This window comes from Helicoverpa zea, chromosome 23 (genome assembly GCF_022581195.2).
Source record: "Helicoverpa zea isolate HzStark_Cry1AcR chromosome 23, ilHelZeax1.1, whole genome shotgun sequence".
In the NCBI taxonomy this organism is placed as follows: domain Eukaryota; kingdom Metazoa; phylum Arthropoda; class Insecta; order Lepidoptera; family Noctuidae; genus Helicoverpa; species Helicoverpa zea.
This window is the reverse complement of record NC_061474.1, coordinates 1,731,373-1,748,556: the sequence shown is the minus strand read 5'-3', so window position 1 is coordinate 1,748,556 and position 17,184 is coordinate 1,731,373. Positions and strand designations below refer to the sequence as shown.

At 36.2% G+C, this 17,184-nt stretch overlaps 2 protein-coding genes across 2 annotated transcripts; both read right to left on the bottom strand.

Moving 5' to 3' along the window:
• Positions 1-175: 175 nt before the first annotated feature.
• On the bottom strand, positions 176-6,804 carry LOC124641992 (THO complex subunit 3). Its single transcript, XM_047180281.1, has 7 exons — positions 6,540-6,804; positions 6,319-6,440; positions 5,367-5,502; positions 2,677-2,780; positions 1,688-1,849; positions 1,211-1,311; positions 176-825 (listed from the first exon to the last, which is right to left on the bottom strand). Exons 1-7 carry the CDS (start codon positions 6,741-6,743, stop codon positions 665-667), a joined length of 990 nt encoding a protein of 329 aa, XP_047036237.1. The 5' UTR covers positions 6,744-6,804; the 3' UTR covers positions 176-664.
• A 2,802-nt stretch (positions 6,805-9,606) lies between these two features.
• Positions 9,607-15,859, bottom strand: LOC124641990. The gene is made up of 3 exons (XM_047180279.1): positions 15,524-15,859; positions 14,591-14,747; positions 9,607-13,260 (listed from the first exon to the last, which is right to left on the bottom strand). Exons 1-3 carry the CDS (start codon positions 15,714-15,716, stop codon positions 10,269-10,271), a joined length of 3,342 nt encoding a protein of 1,113 aa, XP_047036235.1. The 5' UTR covers positions 15,717-15,859; the 3' UTR covers positions 9,607-10,268.
• Positions 15,860-17,184: the final 1,325 nt, after the last annotated feature.

Sequence of the window (17,184 nt, the reverse complement as noted above, 5' to 3'; positions counted from 1 at the left end):
TTTTGAGTCTTGTTTGACAATTAATTAGCCGTTTAATCAGGTTCATTAGGCGATATAAAATGGTAAGTTTTTTTCTGTTAAATAATAATAACATATGTATAGGTCACTGTGATAATATAGGTACCTATAAAAATAATTGTATATTTGTATATTAGAATAATAAAACGCATATAACTTAAATACAAAATTTTATTTTATTTAGTTAACCTATAGAACACACTTATTTACAAAGACAATACTTTTTTTCAGAAAAGTATTGTTACAACATCGTCTTTAAAATGCAGAACACATATTCCTATAACTAAACTGGGAAAATTGTTTTGTAGATTTTATTTGGAAAACTTAGATATTTGACAATTAATTCGTATTTGCTTCTCATATCTTTCTTGTCAACTGAATGCATCACAAATGGGGAGGCGAAGGCAAAGTCAATTACAGATGGCGCGACAATCGTTGGTACCTCATTCAGCCGTCCACAACTCTTTGGCCAATGGCCCATTCCCATGGACACAACTTGCAAAAAAACTTTTAATTTTAGTCAGAGAAAGATGGATATTTTTGATAAAAAATCCTGTTTTTTTTTTCGTCAGAAAATCCTGTTTTTTTTTTACTTAATTGTCCTTTTTTATCCGTTTTTTCCCGTAATCATCCTAATATTCTGTATCTAGCTATTATTAGGCAGTCCCCAGAGCTTGAGGTTGCCGGCGTCCCGCTTGCGCTCGGGCGGCTCCTTGTCCTCGCAGGCGAAGGCCACCACGTAGCGCGACGGGTGCCACGCCACCGTGAACGTCGACGCCAGCACTGGGATCTCCGCTACCTTCTCACCTGGACATACGAACAAATATTCTTTAGGCCCACGACAAACTTTATGTAGAACAGAAAATCGATCTGATTTTTCATTTTCGAATTTCACCTGTTTTTTCGGACCGACTTTTTGTAAGACGTGTGCATTGCTCTAATGGTATTACTGTTATATTTTTCTCCTACAAAAATCGGTCACCGATTATCGGACGTAGGGACAACGTTAGTTAAATTACGATTCCGCATGGAGAAAGCGTTTTTCGCTTCGTAGGGGAACTTCTCATAACCAAATAAAATTTAAAAAGATTCCGTTTGAATGTCTTTTCCAACCAACTTCACACTCAAATCGAATCAACAGTTTTACTTAAACGTTTTCTTATTTCTAAACTTCATTGAATATTGTACTTACCAGTCTCAGTGTCTCCAATATCAATGATGTGATCTTCACTGGCAGACGCGAGCATGCGTCCGTCGAAACTGAACGATAATGTACGCACCGGCCATTCTAGTCTGTAACAAACAAAATATTTATGATTTGGTGAACAGTTTAAATATGCTGAATTCCAATACACATTTTTAATTTTATCTTCTTCCATTTAACTTTGTCCCATACAGTTTTGGCCTAGTATATACTGCCAAGTTTTATCAAAATCGTATATAATCATAATAGTTTTCCCGTGAAAGAGGAACAAACATATATGTATGTACAAACTCTAGCGTTTATAATCTTAGTAGATTAACCCATATATTTCCTGGTGAATGATTTTATATTGAATGCAGAGTATTTAGCAAAAAGTTTAAATTTTCCTATAACAGTTCTTTACTCAAGTTCTAAAACCCCAAATCAAATAGTTTATTTATTAATTATTTGATTAGTCTTCCTTACCTAGAAAACACCCTCAGACAAGCAAGCTCGTTAACATCCCACAGCGACACAAGTGCGTCAGCGGAGCCCGTGGCGAAGTATCGGCCCGTGGGGTCGTGCTCGATGCAGATGCACGTGCCCGGGTGCGCCTTCAGCACTGTCTGTAGCTCCAGGGATGGGTAGCTGACAAATAAATTTATTAGGTACTAGCTTTTACCCGCGGCTTCGCTCCCGTCAACTGACTTCTCTACTTTACCCTATTTTTTTTTCATAAGAACCTTCTCCTGACAATAATAACAAACACAACAAAAATAGAATTAGCCAAATTGATCCAGGCGTTGTTGAGTTATGCGCTTACCAACACATTTTGCGATTCATTTTTATATTATAGACTAGCTGACCCGGCGAACTTCGTACCGCCTAATTATTGGATATTATTGAGGCATATTTAGTAAGTCACAAACACACGACACAATACTTTTTTTAATTGTTTCCTTATTTGCTCACCGTTTAGTTTAGACCTACCCTGGACTATGACAAACATTTTAAAACCAAAATCAGCTCAATCGGCCCAGCCGTTCTCGAGTTTTAATCAGACTGACGAACAACAATTCATTTTTATTTATATAGATAGATAGATTTTTCACCACATGTTGTTTGTGAGCTTTGGGCTAGGTTACAGCCACAGTATAGGGTCGTCCAGGTAGCTGGGTTGAGGAGGTCAGCGGCATTCAGTTGGACTGGAAGCCAACCCCAATATATGTGGTTGTGAAATGGCTAATGCACTACTAGGCAGATGTTGTGCCATTTTTTTTTACATTATAAATAAAACAGTAAATACAACTTCAGTGTCTGTTGAATGCTGTTATTCAATAAATTCACTAACCAGACAGATGTAGGTTTCATCTGCCTTTCAACTATATTGCTTTATTGTCAGAATATTGCCTTATAGAAGGTGGGTAATTTTTTCTTTCCCAAAAATAATGTAAAGATAAAGAATGAATACTTACGACAATATATGTACACAGCCTAATCCATTTGTGAGATAGAATAAATCGGATGTGTTATTCCATGAGATCTCATTCACTTCAAAGTTAAACTGTTCTTCTACAACCTGAAAAAAAATTATATTTCAAGGTTTTTTTATGTCAAAATCATCATCATCTCAGCCATAGGATGTCCACTGCTGAACATAGGTCTCCCCCCTAGATCTCCACAGATACCTGTTGGAGGCGACCTGCATCCAGCGTTTTCCGGTAACCTTTATAAGGTTGTCCTGTCCACCTTGTTGGGGTTTTTTTATACTACTACTAGCTTTCGCCCGCGGTTTCACCCGCGTCCCGTAGCCGGATGGTGACAAAAACTATCCTAAACCCTTCTCCCGGTCTAAGTTACCTCCCCTCTAATTTTCAGCCAAATCGGTCAAGCCGTTTTCATGTTATGTCGTGACAACGGAAAACGGGTTTCATTTTTATATATATAGATTACTAGCTTCTGCCCGCGACTTCGTACGCGGATCCTGTCCCTTATGCCAGCGACTACGGGGTCAACAAAATCAAAGATCTCTGATATTGAATTTTAAGGGCCCGTTGACTTGAAAACACCGGAATACGCATAACCATTAGAAACGTTCCATATATTTAATTTTGGTACTTTAACGGCAAAAGCACAGCAGACTAAACAAAATGCTGAGAACTGAACCGCAATAGACGTGACCATAGGGATAAAAGTAGTAATTCTAATTAGTCGGCATTTAAGTTGTGTGTGGCAAAAATATTACACGTATTATTACGTAAAAAACCATTAAATAGATGACAAAGTCGTGGTGACTTAGTGGAAGTCGTGGTGGTTTAGTGGGTAGAGAACCAATCTCTCAAGTATGAGCGTGGGTCTTTGATTCCAGGTCTGGCAAGTACCTGCCAATGCAACTTTTTTAAGTTCGTATGTACTTTCTACGTATTTTTTGGATACCAATGACCGTTATTTGGAGGGGATGTTAAACTGTAGGTTCCGGCTGTCATTGAACATTCTTGGCAGTCGTTATGGGTAGTCAGAAGCCAGTAAGTCTTACCAAGGGGTGTTGGGTTGAGCAGGTAACCGGGTTGTGGAGGTCAGATAAGCAGTCGCTCCTTGTAAAACACTGGTACTCAGTTGCATCGTGACTGGAAGTCGACCCTAACATAATTGGGACAAAGGCTCTTGAGATAATAACGACAATAATAATGAGATATAGGCACCGCAGGACATCTAAGGCTGATGACGGGGAGTAGCGACCCCGCGGGGCTATATATACTGAGTTCTCCAGGGAGAGTATACTGTCCCCCATCTCCGGCCGGTCAGAGTGAACCATGACGGGGGTAGGTCTCACGCCTCTGGCTTGGCTTGGCCGTCCAGAGTGGAGTGGAGTGCTAGAGCAGGATTAGTAGCCCTGCTCGGAGGGTAAGTACAGGGAGCGCGTAATCTGCGTTTAAAGTCCGCCGAGGGATCCTCACCCTTCAGCCGCTCATGTCCCTGTTGCCCTCTTGTTGCTATTCAGTGACTGGTTCCCGGGGGCCCAGTAAGTGAGGTGGCGAGTCTCCACCTGCCGTTTTTACATGTACCAAATACATTGTCATCCACTAACATCCCATCACAATAGCCCAAGTAGTTTTCCTCCATAGTTAGCAATAGTTTAGCACCCAAACAAACAGATTACCTACAGTTCAGTTCGAAGGTAATTAACTGGCGGAGAATCTTAACACCGCGATTCAGAAATGAGACGAAAATGCACAGCGTTCATCATCCCTTATTTTATCACCCGTGGGGGTTGAATGGGGGTTGAATTAATCAAAATCGTATTTAAGCGAACGTCATCATAAAATTCTGATTCGTCATCAGGACTTCTTCATAAAATCTAAGAAGATGTATACAAAATTTCATCCCCTATTTTATCCCCTTAGGGATGGAATTTATCAAAATCCTTTCTTAAGGGTTGCCTACGCCATAGTAGCTTTATGCATGCAAAGTCTCAGTCCGATCGGTTTAAAACTGACAAAGTTTCATACAAACTTTCATCCCCTATTTTATCCCCTTGGGGGTAGAATTGATCAAAATCCTTTCTTAGCGGATGCCTACGTCATAACATCTACCTGCATGCCAAATTTCAGCCCGATCCGTCCAGTGGTTTCAGCTGTGCGTTGATAGATCACTATGTCAGTCAGTCAGTCAGTCAGTCACCTTTGAGTTTTATATATTTAGATAAGTAGCTTAATAAAAGTTCTATGTCTTCATGTGTCATGCATTGTGAGGTTTCTGTATCTGAGGCTCTAACCACTGGTACCTTGAACCCTGTGCTCATCATCAGAGCCAATCTTTTTTTTAATGTTTAAAAATATAATAAATTGTTAAATAAACTAACAATTTCATGTTTCTGTTATACAGTGATACTGTAATTTCAGGAACATGCAGCTTATGCAACCTGTCTATATAATAATATTATAAAACTGAAGTTTCTTTTGATGAGCTAGCAATAACTATAACAGCCTTACTTCAAAAACCGAAAAATGTGTTAAACACTTGTCTAAAAAAATTGTGGCTGCAAAATGAACCATATGTCAACGTCATAATCTGACATTTTTTTAGACAAGTTTTAAACTGATGTTTAAAAGTTTGTGTGGTACAACGGTAAATGTTTTCCTTAGATAACATTTTAAGAACTTACTACTTTATAAGTCTTGGTGTCAATAAAGGAGACTAGATCCTCCTTGTTGCCGACCGCTATGGTGCTGCCGTTGGGCGACCAGGCTATGTTGATGTTCTCGCCTTTCGTAGCTATGGTGGCCGCACATTTGTGTGTCCTGGGGTGTTGAGATTGTTTTAGTGTAGTGGTTAAGTAAGTATTATAGTTACCGGCACAGACATTGAGCTCTCGGCGGAAGAGTGGGGATTGCTTTGCGCACTGTACACATAAGGCAATAAACCAATAAATCGCTTCTGCGCGAAGGTGAAGGTCAGGGCTCAATATACGTGCCGATAACTATATTTTAGTTCAGGTTATTGATACCTGAAGCTTTTTGTTTAGGTTGAGTTGCATATTTCCCTATCCGTGTTCAACTAGCGACACCGGTCTCGCGAAATCCACACGCTTTTGTTTTTCTACGGAATCCTACGATCCCGTGTTCAATTCGCGTCAACTGAGCACGCTTTTGTTGTGTGGCGCTGGGTAAGGCTTAACAAAATCGTGTGCAGTTGAACTGAACACTTTTTGACTTGACTCTTAGACTGTTTGTGTCTTCAAAAGCGTGTTGAATCAGCGACGGTATTATTCTATAGTAGACATTAGGTTGTATTATTAACACAATATGATTTCAATGAAATATTACATTGATTTCACGAGACCGGTATCACCAGTTGAACACGGAAAGGGAAATACGCGGTTGAGTTGTAGTGATATTTATTTTAATTCCAGTATTTCTTTTAATGAGTCGAGCTAAGTAGTAACAAACTGTGTTTGCCAGTGGATTGAGACCTTGTTTATAAAAAAATATTGTTACAGTAAGATCCATCTATGTTTAAATGTTGGTTTTATAAACACATCATTCTCATGTTTATATCTACGCACTTGAAAGATGAATTGAAGTTGATGTATTAATGAGTAAAATAAGTAAATTCACCTTGTGTCCCATATCCTAACTGATTTGTCTCCACTAGCAGTACTCAACAGGTCAGGATGTGAAGCGTGCCAGCAAAGCTGGTCTACTGACCCAGTGTGACCTCTGAATATAAAGTCTTGGACCTACAAAACATATAAAAAGCTGATGCAGATGAATGCAAACAAAAATATAACCTCAAACTTTTTTTTATAGTCTTGACATGAAAAATAAGTAAAACTTACCAGTCTATTTCTCTCAAGAGTAAATATAGCAACGCTTTTGTCAAAAGACCCTGAGGCCAGCCGTCTACCATCACAAGACCAACCAACCGAATGTACTTTCGAAGAATGAGCTACGTATTCCCGAACCAGGTTGTGTGACGCGAAATAACTTCGTAGTTCAGCTAAATCCTCTATCGCAGACTGCGTAGATTTAGGCTCTTTCATTTTGTTTTAATTATTTATAATTCACAAACATAAAACAAATTAAGCGGCAACAATAAAATAACCACAACACCGCGATTTCAATTTTTTATGACGTTTTATTTGACACTTGACAGCAATGACAGCGAAGCTTTTCAGACGTTGAATTTTTCGTTTGTTGCCCGTGGTACTACCAATAGTACTACCAGTAGTACCACGGGCAAATTTTTCTTCCCGTAGTACTACCAAGCGGTCTGGTAGTACCACGGGCAAGAAAAAACTACCCGTGGTACTACTGTCAATATTTTAGGTTTTTTTCAACCCTTTTGTTGTCACAGTTGATATTGTCATCCTAGAAAGAGAATTGAAATATATATTTTTTTAATGTGGATATATTTTGGTACTATTTCGTAAATAGATCTGGTAGTTGTGAAATTTTTCATTGCTCAAAATCGACAAGAGTCAAAAACACTTAGTTTTTTTTTCACAAATCAGAATTAAATATCTACTTACGTTTTTCGTTTTATTTATATTAAGTAGATAAGTATTATATTAAGTAGGTAGTGTTATTCATTAAAATTATCGACCGCATTGAGTAGGTATTGATATGAACATGTAAGTTATGCTGTCCTAGTACCTACTTTACTTTTTTGGTTCGGCCGTCTTCTGTAAATTATATAGATTTAAAACGTACTTTGCGTTCAGCGCAGATAGTGTAGCTTCCTAACAGTGAAAGAATCATAGGGTTTGACGCATTAGGTGCACTTCTCAAATTATACATCATGCTCAAATGGTGCACTTCGCAACTGGTGCTCTTCTCAAATAAACTTTGTTATAATTTATTTTGGAGTAGGTGACTCTTTCTTACATATTTTTTTTTTGTTATTTTTGTATGACTTTTATATTACTTTTAAAATTTTTCGATTTTTTAATTTTTAAAAATCATGAGCCTAAAATAAATATTGTATGGGATAAGGGCAGGAGGATGATGATGTATATAAAAATATTTGAAATAAGTTCGGACTTTGACTGTTTGCCTACTCGCTACAGCAGCGTAGCGAGTGTTTCAAAACTTAGAATCCTGAGCGATAGCGAAAGAATCAAAAGAGCACAAGGTGAAAAATCTTTGCACTCGAGTGCAACACGTAACTTTTTATCAATCACCGGAGTTAAAAAGTAAACCTACCAATCTCGGAATTTCGATGCAACTGCTCTCCCCGTGTACCAAGACAGCATAACTTACCTGAGTATTCCAATGTCCAGACGGAAATGCTGACCAAGTACCAGGATAGCATAAAATACATCAAGTAAATCCCACGAGATCAAGGTATTCAATTCTGATTTATGAAAAAAAAAACTAAGTGTTTTTGACTCTTGTCGATTTTGAGCAATGAAAAATTTCACAACTACCAGATCTATTTACGAAATAGTACCAAAATATATCCACATTAAAAAAATATATATTTCAATTCTCTTTCTAGGATGACAATATCAACTGTGACAACAAAAGGGTTGAAAAAAACCTAAAATATTGACAGTAGTACCACGGGTAGTTTTTTCTTGCCCGTGGTACTACCAGACCGCTTGGTAGTACTACGGGAAGAAAAATTTGCCCGTGGTACTACTGGTAGTACTATTGGTAGTACCACGGGCAACAAACGGAATTTTTAATTTTGTGAGCTCTTACCTTTTGGTCACGCATTTACTCCAAAATGTGTCTCGCCACAAGATGAGCTTTGCGATCGCAAAATCGTACCAGAGAAGAGGAATATTAAAAACATTTTTTTTACATAAAATCATTTAATCATCATATTTTAATTACGTTTAACTAAGATAACAAAACATCGAAATTACGGAACACCGATGTAATCTCGTTTCCAAACTTTTATTTGAGAATGGAAGTAGGCAACAGGTGCTAGCCATACTACATACATAAACGTGATATGTAGGATCTTCTCCTGAAAAAAAAGTATTTTTAAGAATATTTTATGCTTTAACATATCTATAAGTAGTACGATGTACTTAGTAGCATTTCTTCAAGAAGATCAAGTTTGGGGCGTAATTGGGTACTAGCTGTAAGCCTTATTCTGAGGCCATTCATCATCATCATCATCGTCATCTCAGCCATAGGACGTCCACTGCTGAACATAGCCCTCCCCCTTCCAGGGTCCCAGGTTTTCAGGTTCTCCACAGATACCTGTTGGAGGCGACCTGCATCCAGCGTCTTCCGGCGACTTTTATAAGGTCGTCTGAGGCTATTAAAGCTGAAATATATTAACTGAAATAATATTTAGACACCTGTGTGTGCTGAACACAAGTTTTTCTCGAGTAGTCCCATCTAAAAATCTTAACTTACCATTAAAGAACACTTGACTCTTGGTGGAGTTGATATTATATGGCCCACTTGGGCAAACTCCCGCTTTAAGAGGCCAGCTGGCAAAAAAGTAGAGCGCAATAATCGGCCACAGTTTTTAATCACCATTTTTCGTTAATTCTCAAATGATATTCCTTGGGTTCCCTGACTGAAATGCCAAATTGATATTTGAAATCTTATTGTTTGGCATAAAACGGTTTCGTATTTTACTACCAGCCAGTTAATGGAACTGACCTGATATGAGAACTTTTTGGTGTTTATACCTCCGTCTACCGACTACAAAAGTCGGGTTCAGACATGTATCAATTGCTCGATCCTATCACTGTATCGTATATAGCCCCGTATCGTACGACTTTAAGATACTTCTCAAACGCCACATTACGCGTTTTGCGGCGCTGCATGCCGCAGCGTTGTCGCCTACATATTACCATGCGACAAGATGCGTAGGGCCCTCATTATATGAATGTATTTAACCATGTGATAGGGTAGAAAAATGTAAATAAATACAGAGAATTATAACACAATACAATTTTAATGGATTCATCTCACAGGTTAAAACTTAACATATTAATTAGCTTAAACTTAATTACTCTTAGAACATAATTGTATTTACAGTAATTTTAATTAAATGGGTCAGGCGGTCATAATTATGACTTATCATGATTCATACTTCATGAAAATTATGCTAATTTTACTAAGCCAATATCGTGGTTTATAAAAAAAATATTTCGCGGTTTATAAAGTTCTTGTACTGTTCTAAAACATTTATCACATCTTACGAGATCACAGGAGTTTCTTAAAAATAGTCGTTAAATACAAAATCATTTGTGCCTGATTTGTTTTGCCTGGATAAAAATCCAGACATATTTTCTACGTAATAAGTTAATTAAGAAACATTTCACTTCATATTATCTTGATTTATCGTCAACAGATAGTCCACAAATCTTCTGTCGTCCACAATTCATGACGGATTTCAATATTCTATCAGTTTAGGTACTAGAGATAGGAATCTGAAATGTCTTGCACGGAGCTAATGTCAATTTACTATCTCCTCGTAAGCTAATCCACAGACGATATGTTATTGAAATCCTCCGTTATCCGGCAACGCATTATGACGCCGAATCGCTTTCATTCACGTGACATATTTGCCCGTTTGAGTCAGATTAAAAAATACACTATTTTGCCCTAGCAATGATGTAACTCTCCAGATTCTGCATGTGTTTGTACAGAGTAAAAGTTGAAGAACTCAAAATGGCGGCGCATTCTCCAATGACGAAGAAGAAACTACTTGGAGTGTTCTCCTTTAATTCGTCATCAAACTTTTTGTGCCAATCCTGTGATCTAGTCATGAAATCCTTGTCGTAATGCCTAACCCAGTATTTAAATTCTGGTAAATCATCCTTATTTATCAAAGGTTCAAAATTCTCTTCCCATTCTAACATTTCCTCTATTTTCTTCTTATCTTCTTGTATAGTTTTTAACGGGATTTCATCCTCAGAATCACTTTCATATTTTGTTTTCACTTTACTAGGCCCAGCTTTCAAATTCTCAAATTCCGCACGATCTTTGTTTTGTTCAATCTTTTTAGTGATTATTTCTTCTAGTTCAGGATTGATGGATAAATCGAAAATATCATCTACACTAACATCTTCTTCCTTTACTTTTATATACAATTGTTCTGTATTGTACTTCTTTTCGTCAAATTTAGGATCACTTTTCTTTATGAGATCATCTACTTCCATTTGTTCGTCATTCTCGAACAGTTTCGATTCATATTCTTCATCTATAACTTCAGTTTCTTCTGGATTTTGTTCCATATTATTATCGTTTTGTTGTATTACACTACTTTGTGGGTCAACAATTGATTGATTTTCTGCATTGCCAACACTTACGGAAGTTCTCACACTTAAGGCATCACTATCTGGTTCGTTAGCCGGATTAGCTGATTCATCTAACCTAGGGTTTTGAATAGCTAAATGGACATCATTTTGCATTCTAGTTAGTAAATCTGACTGCATCTGAGTCTTGTAACTACTAATTAGCTCTTCTACTTTATTTTTGTTGATTTTATTTCTTTTTCTAGGTACACTCGGACCATCGTCACTACCAAACACTCCAGTTTTCCTTTTCCTCTGTACTTTTTCTTTGGTTTTATACTCAGGGGGAGCAGGAATTTTATATTTTTTGCAAGCATTTAAAATTAACTCTTTAATAGTTTGTTCCCTATTGAAAGTATCTGGATTGAATTGCGTCATTTCGGAGCCGAAATCGGAAACATCGCTAATACTCGCGCGATCTTCTTGGATACTATGATTATTCTGCCAAGGCTGATCTTCGATATTTAGATCTTCAAGTTGCTCTTGCTCGATCTGATCTTTTATATCTAGCTCTAAAAATGTGTCGTCGAAAATATTGTTATCTTTATCTTCTTCTTTTATAATAACTGGTCTTTGTTCCTCTGTTACGGGCTGATCGTTTTCATCTACCTCTTCGAAGGTAATTTGGATATCTTGGGAAACTACTTTTTCACTTGCTGGGTGTTCTGAATCATAACCATGATCACTTTCTCCGTCTTTGCTCATGTTTTGATCAGGTTCCTTGTCATTTGAGATATTTTGATCAGGTTCCCTGTCATTTGAGATATTTTGATCAGGTTCCCTGTCATTTGAGATATTTTGATCAACTTTGTCTTCACTCATGTTCAGATCACTTTCTTTAACATTGCCTATGTTTTGATCAGCTTCCTTGTCATTGTTCACATTTTGATTACTTTCTTTTTCAACAATCGTACTTTGATCACCCTCTTTGTCATTACTTATATTTTGCTCTTCACCATTACTAGTGTTTTGCTCTTCATCACACAAAACATGTTCCATTTTAGGTGGTTTTGTTATCATCCAATTTTTATTCTCACAGTTCTTAACATAAACCATTTCAGTTTTACTTTTCTTTTGTATTATTGTGCCTAGAATAAGTTCGTTGGTAATTTTGCCATCTTCACTTACACCTCTGATAATGTTTTCTGCATTTGTGTCGACCAATTCTAAATGTTCACAAGCATATTTAAGAGAATATTGAGTGAAATCTTCGCTCATCATACCTGGGTCTTGACTGTGATCCATTATGATCTCAGTGTAATCCGACATTGGCGTGAGAGACGGTAAAAACAGATGTTTGGGAATAACTCTCCCTTCGTCCTCTATAGGTATCCTGCTGATTATATCCATTGCGGTTTCATCTTGCAAGTCTTTATTATTCTCTGTCATTTCACCCACATGTTCCATATAAACATAGTCGTCTATATCTAAACAATGTTGTTCTGCCATATTCAGACAAGATTGACAAAGTGTCATCTTCCTAAATTGCATATAACTGCACCATTCTCTAAACGAAAACAGCCTTGTACTTGGTTCTGAGTACTTTCCAATTTTGTGCGATTTTGGAAGATTACGGTCGTTATTTATCTTTTCTACTGCGTCTGATAGTTTCTCTTCATAATGGCCATCTAGGCCAAAACACATCTTCATAGCGACAAGTACGTAAGACATGACTATGCCCTCGTAATCGGGCAATTTTATCAAATGATCTTTATTTTTGTTACTCACGTCCATGAATTCACACCGGTTGAAATGCATTAACGCGTAAACCAAAGGTTTTAAATCATTCGGCAGACACAGTTCCGTCAGAATATTATCAACTATTTTCCTTAAATTTGGTACTTTTGGTGTTCCTAAATCTAATTTCCTCAAGAGTGACATAGCAAGTTTTCGCACAGTATGCACGTTACATACTTTACTATTAATAAATGAAGTCCACTGTCCTTGTATAGTTTTCACATTTATATCTTTGGGTAAAAATCTTGTAATGTTGGAAAAATTTAGATGTTTTTCCTTAATGAACCTTATAATATGAGATAGTTGGATGTCACTCTCGTCTAGATTTAGTGCTAAGTATAACATGGCCATTATGACTCCTCTAGATAGGAATTTGATATCTCTCTTAGAGCCTTCTACGATAACATACTTTTTGTAAGGTTTCTTTGCTCCTTCATCTATATCTTGTTCAGTTTCCTCATCAGGTACCGGGTTACTGGTACTATTTTCTTCCACCATAAAACTTGGGAGTGTTATATTTTCTGCATTTCCGTCTGCAGGATTTCTTGCTAGCCTGTAACAATAAAACAATTTTGTTCAGTGTTTGCTTATACAAACTTATTTGATTATGAATTTCTAGAACCTCCTTAAAAATGTCTTTTATATATTAATAGCAACTTCAGCTACTCGTATAGTAAGTTCAACTCAGTCTTGCGCGCGGCCTTATGTGTGGGTAACCCTTGTACATACACAGTGACTTTGTGTGCGTGACAAGAGGTACAGTCGGGTACAAATACAGTTATTTAGGGGTTACGGCTGTTTAAAGAAAAACAGTTATTACGTAATTTAATGTTTATTTATTTATAATGATTCTGAATCGCTACTTGAAAAATCAAATGATGAATTTTTGATTCGCTACTCTCACTGAGGTAAATTATAAATTTTGACTCCATGTCAAAATGTCTATAGTATTTTTCTTTTTTCTTTTGTACATGTCGACAAGTATTACCCAACATCCCTTCATCAATATGACTTAAACGTTCATTTATGAGTTTCATTATTTCCGTCTTATTTTGGTCGACATTATGCGAAGCAATATTATTTTTTAAAATTCCCCACACATTTTGTTTACATTATTATACTAGATTATACGTCTTTTTACATTCTTAGTCCACACTTTTATTTATTGTCCGCGTACCCCGAGATCTAGAAAATATGTAAGGAGTATTTAATTCATCTTAGATATTTCACCTCATTTATTTCTTAGATACTGTCAACGTCAATATGAAAAAACCTATGAGAAAATAATGAAAAACTGTAAAATGTAATAATAAAAAGCTTTGTATGTTGTTTCATTTTTTGAAACGCTACCTGACTCCTTAAACATTTTCTCCGTGAAGAACTAGACATTTTCGTAAACGACTGTACCCATAACAAAAAGCGATAAGAACACGTCATGCTCGGACGACGTCACTGTCACACGAATGAAAGTTGTATATTTACAAGCCGACGCACACATAGGGCCGCGCGCAAATCTGAGTTGAACTATCTATAATATATTATTTCATATATTTAGTATATTATTTCATAAGTAACAAAAAATAGGATTTCAGTTTATGGGAGCTACTTATATGTATTATCAGTGCCAAGAGTTCAATGCTGGTGACCTTATTATACTTTAAACCAGCTTCCGTCCACAGTTTCACCTACGTCCCAAGATAACTGCTTCCTGTAGCTGGATGGTGACAAAACCTGAGAATATGTCCTTCTCAAGGGTCTAAGCTACATTCCCTCTTATTTTCAGCTTAAACGGTTCAGCAATTCTTGGGTTTGTAAGTAGTGTAACTAGAAGATGTTATTGATAAATAAATATTAAAATAAATGTTTTTTTTTGTCTTCCTCACCCCATATCCTCTTTCTTCTGATATTTCTTCATGTACCGAGTCCAGATCCACAGGAGTTTTAGCTTAAAGCTGGGTTTAGCTCCAGCCACTACCAGTTCATCGGCCAAACCTGATATTATGAAGTTGTAGGCGTGCCATTTGTACCATTCTGCGCTCACTGAAAATAAAATAAAAATTAAGATGAATGGCTATATTTAGTTGAATCAAAGTAAGCAAGTAAATTAGAAATAATTGTGTTTGGGATACCTCGCTCTTTCCCTTAAATTAACACAATTGAGACATTTTACAAAAGATAACTTAAGAAGTTATTCTAGATAGCCTACTAGAAAATAATACTTTACATGTCTGAAATTCTGTTGGTTTCACTACAGAAACTGAGCTCACTTATATTTGTAGATCATAAGAGATATAATTTGTGACGATGAACATAACATCAGATAGTGTTTCAAGAGGAAGGTTTATGTGTATAATATATGTATATTAGAGTGGAGAAACACTAATAATTTCAGAGGTGAGCCTGAGGAAGGACATAGGCTAGTTTTTATCAGCTATAATATTTTACCCAAACGAAGCGAGGGTGGTTACAGCCAAAGCCAGTGATGTGGCTACACTTAGGTGAAGCCAGCCACAGGTGGCTAAGCTTAGTTTTATCCTGTTATCTTCGGTTAGAACTAGGTGTCTTCCTCATCATAGTGACTAAAACTCTTATTAAACTGACGAGAAATGCCATAATTTGGTAATTTTTATATTAGTATGAGAGGTTATATTTATGTACTACATGCTTTGTAGTAGGTTTTATGCGTTTGCATAACAAATAAGACTAAAATTATAGGTCAGTGGGTCGTCTTAGTTATACGTATTGCAAACAAAAGAGTCTTTATCAAAGATCACCACAGAGACATTAATTCTGAAAACATGAACATTTAAACTTACTTTGAGTTTCATTATCTCTTGTTAGGATTTTCTTTCTCGTGCCTACAGCAAAGGTGCCGTTTCCCAAAGCCTTGTCTTCCACCACGGTCTCTCGTACATCTGTGTTTTGGGTACCACATTCCATGCAGTAGTAAAACCCATCTTTTAACTCTAATTCTGTACCACTACACACTGCACACGGTTCACTTTGCATTTTAAAGGTTTGTAGTAACAATTACTAACTGTAGCATTCACATACATGGAATTAAGTATAAAAACAGTTTAAATTATTTAATTCTTTTCGTTTTTCACAATGTTTAGTAGCCATGTGAAAGACTTTATTTTGACAATCCCGCCGGTATGTGTTGCCAAGAAGCCCGAAACGTCAAAAATGCTATTTGCTATTGTAAAGAATTGTTTTCGGAAAACCTTTGGTCTATATTCAGAAACTGGCTAGTTTTAATAATGAATCAAAAAATGTGCACTCAAATTATTCGAATGATCTATTATGCACATCATTAATTATTTTTGTAGTGAAATAATTTTTTTTTTTTTTTTTTGCCCATAGGGCAGGCTAAAGTCTTTCGACCATACTGCCTAGTCTTTCGTAGGTATTTATTTCTTTCGTAATATTTTTTTAAAATTTTGTCATACGTGTTTAATTCATGTCAAATCAATAATTTTTGTCAAGTCATTGTCTTCTTTTATTATCCAGGTTTTTTTTTCCTAATCCAGCCGTTAAAGGCATAATTTCATGTCAAGTCATATCAATTTTTTTTTTTTTTTTTTTTTTTTTTTTTTAAAGACAGTGTCAACGTATTTTTTACGTCAAGTTAATGTTATTTATAGGTTTCACCTTTTTCCCCTATTCATATGCTATTATTTATTTATATACACCATAAATTAGACAAATATAATAGAATATTTTAAAAACTATATATAAATTATATATACAAAGGTAATGCTAACTTTTATGAACATTTAAATGTAATTAACTGTTTCCAATATGAATCTGTACAAATATATATAAGTTGAAGCATTCATAAGCAACTCCTGTAAGCTAAGCGGGACCATTTCAGGATTTTTGTAAATTTTTAGAAGCTCATCCGACAACACAAGGCGCTGAATGTTGAAAGACGAACACTCAAAAAAGATGTGATGTAGTGTTTGAACCTTTTGCAATTGACAATAATCACAATATGCTGAGCTGACCATTTTGAGACGATGAAGATGATAATTTAATCTGCAATGACCAAAACGCATACGACAAATAATTGAATAAAATTTCCTATTTAAAAAAATGTTATTTTTACAGAACCAAGGTACAGTATTAACTTGGACATCGAGAGTATTAAACCATGAACCCACATTTTCATTGTGCACACAATTATATGAATGTCTCCCCCACGCTTCACACATGCGTTGCCTTAAGAGACTAACTACATCTGTGTAAGGTATGGAAACACTTTTATCGCTGCTGGGAATTGAATCCTCTAGTTCGACAATTTTTTTGGCAAGATAGTCTGCTTTTTCATTTCCTTTAACGCCAATATGAGATGGTACCCATACAAATTGAACTTCAATATTTGACTCAATCAATTGTACCCACATTTCCTTAATCAGATGAATAATGTAGTTAGTGTTAGCATGGAATTTATTATTTGCTATATTTTGTAGGACAC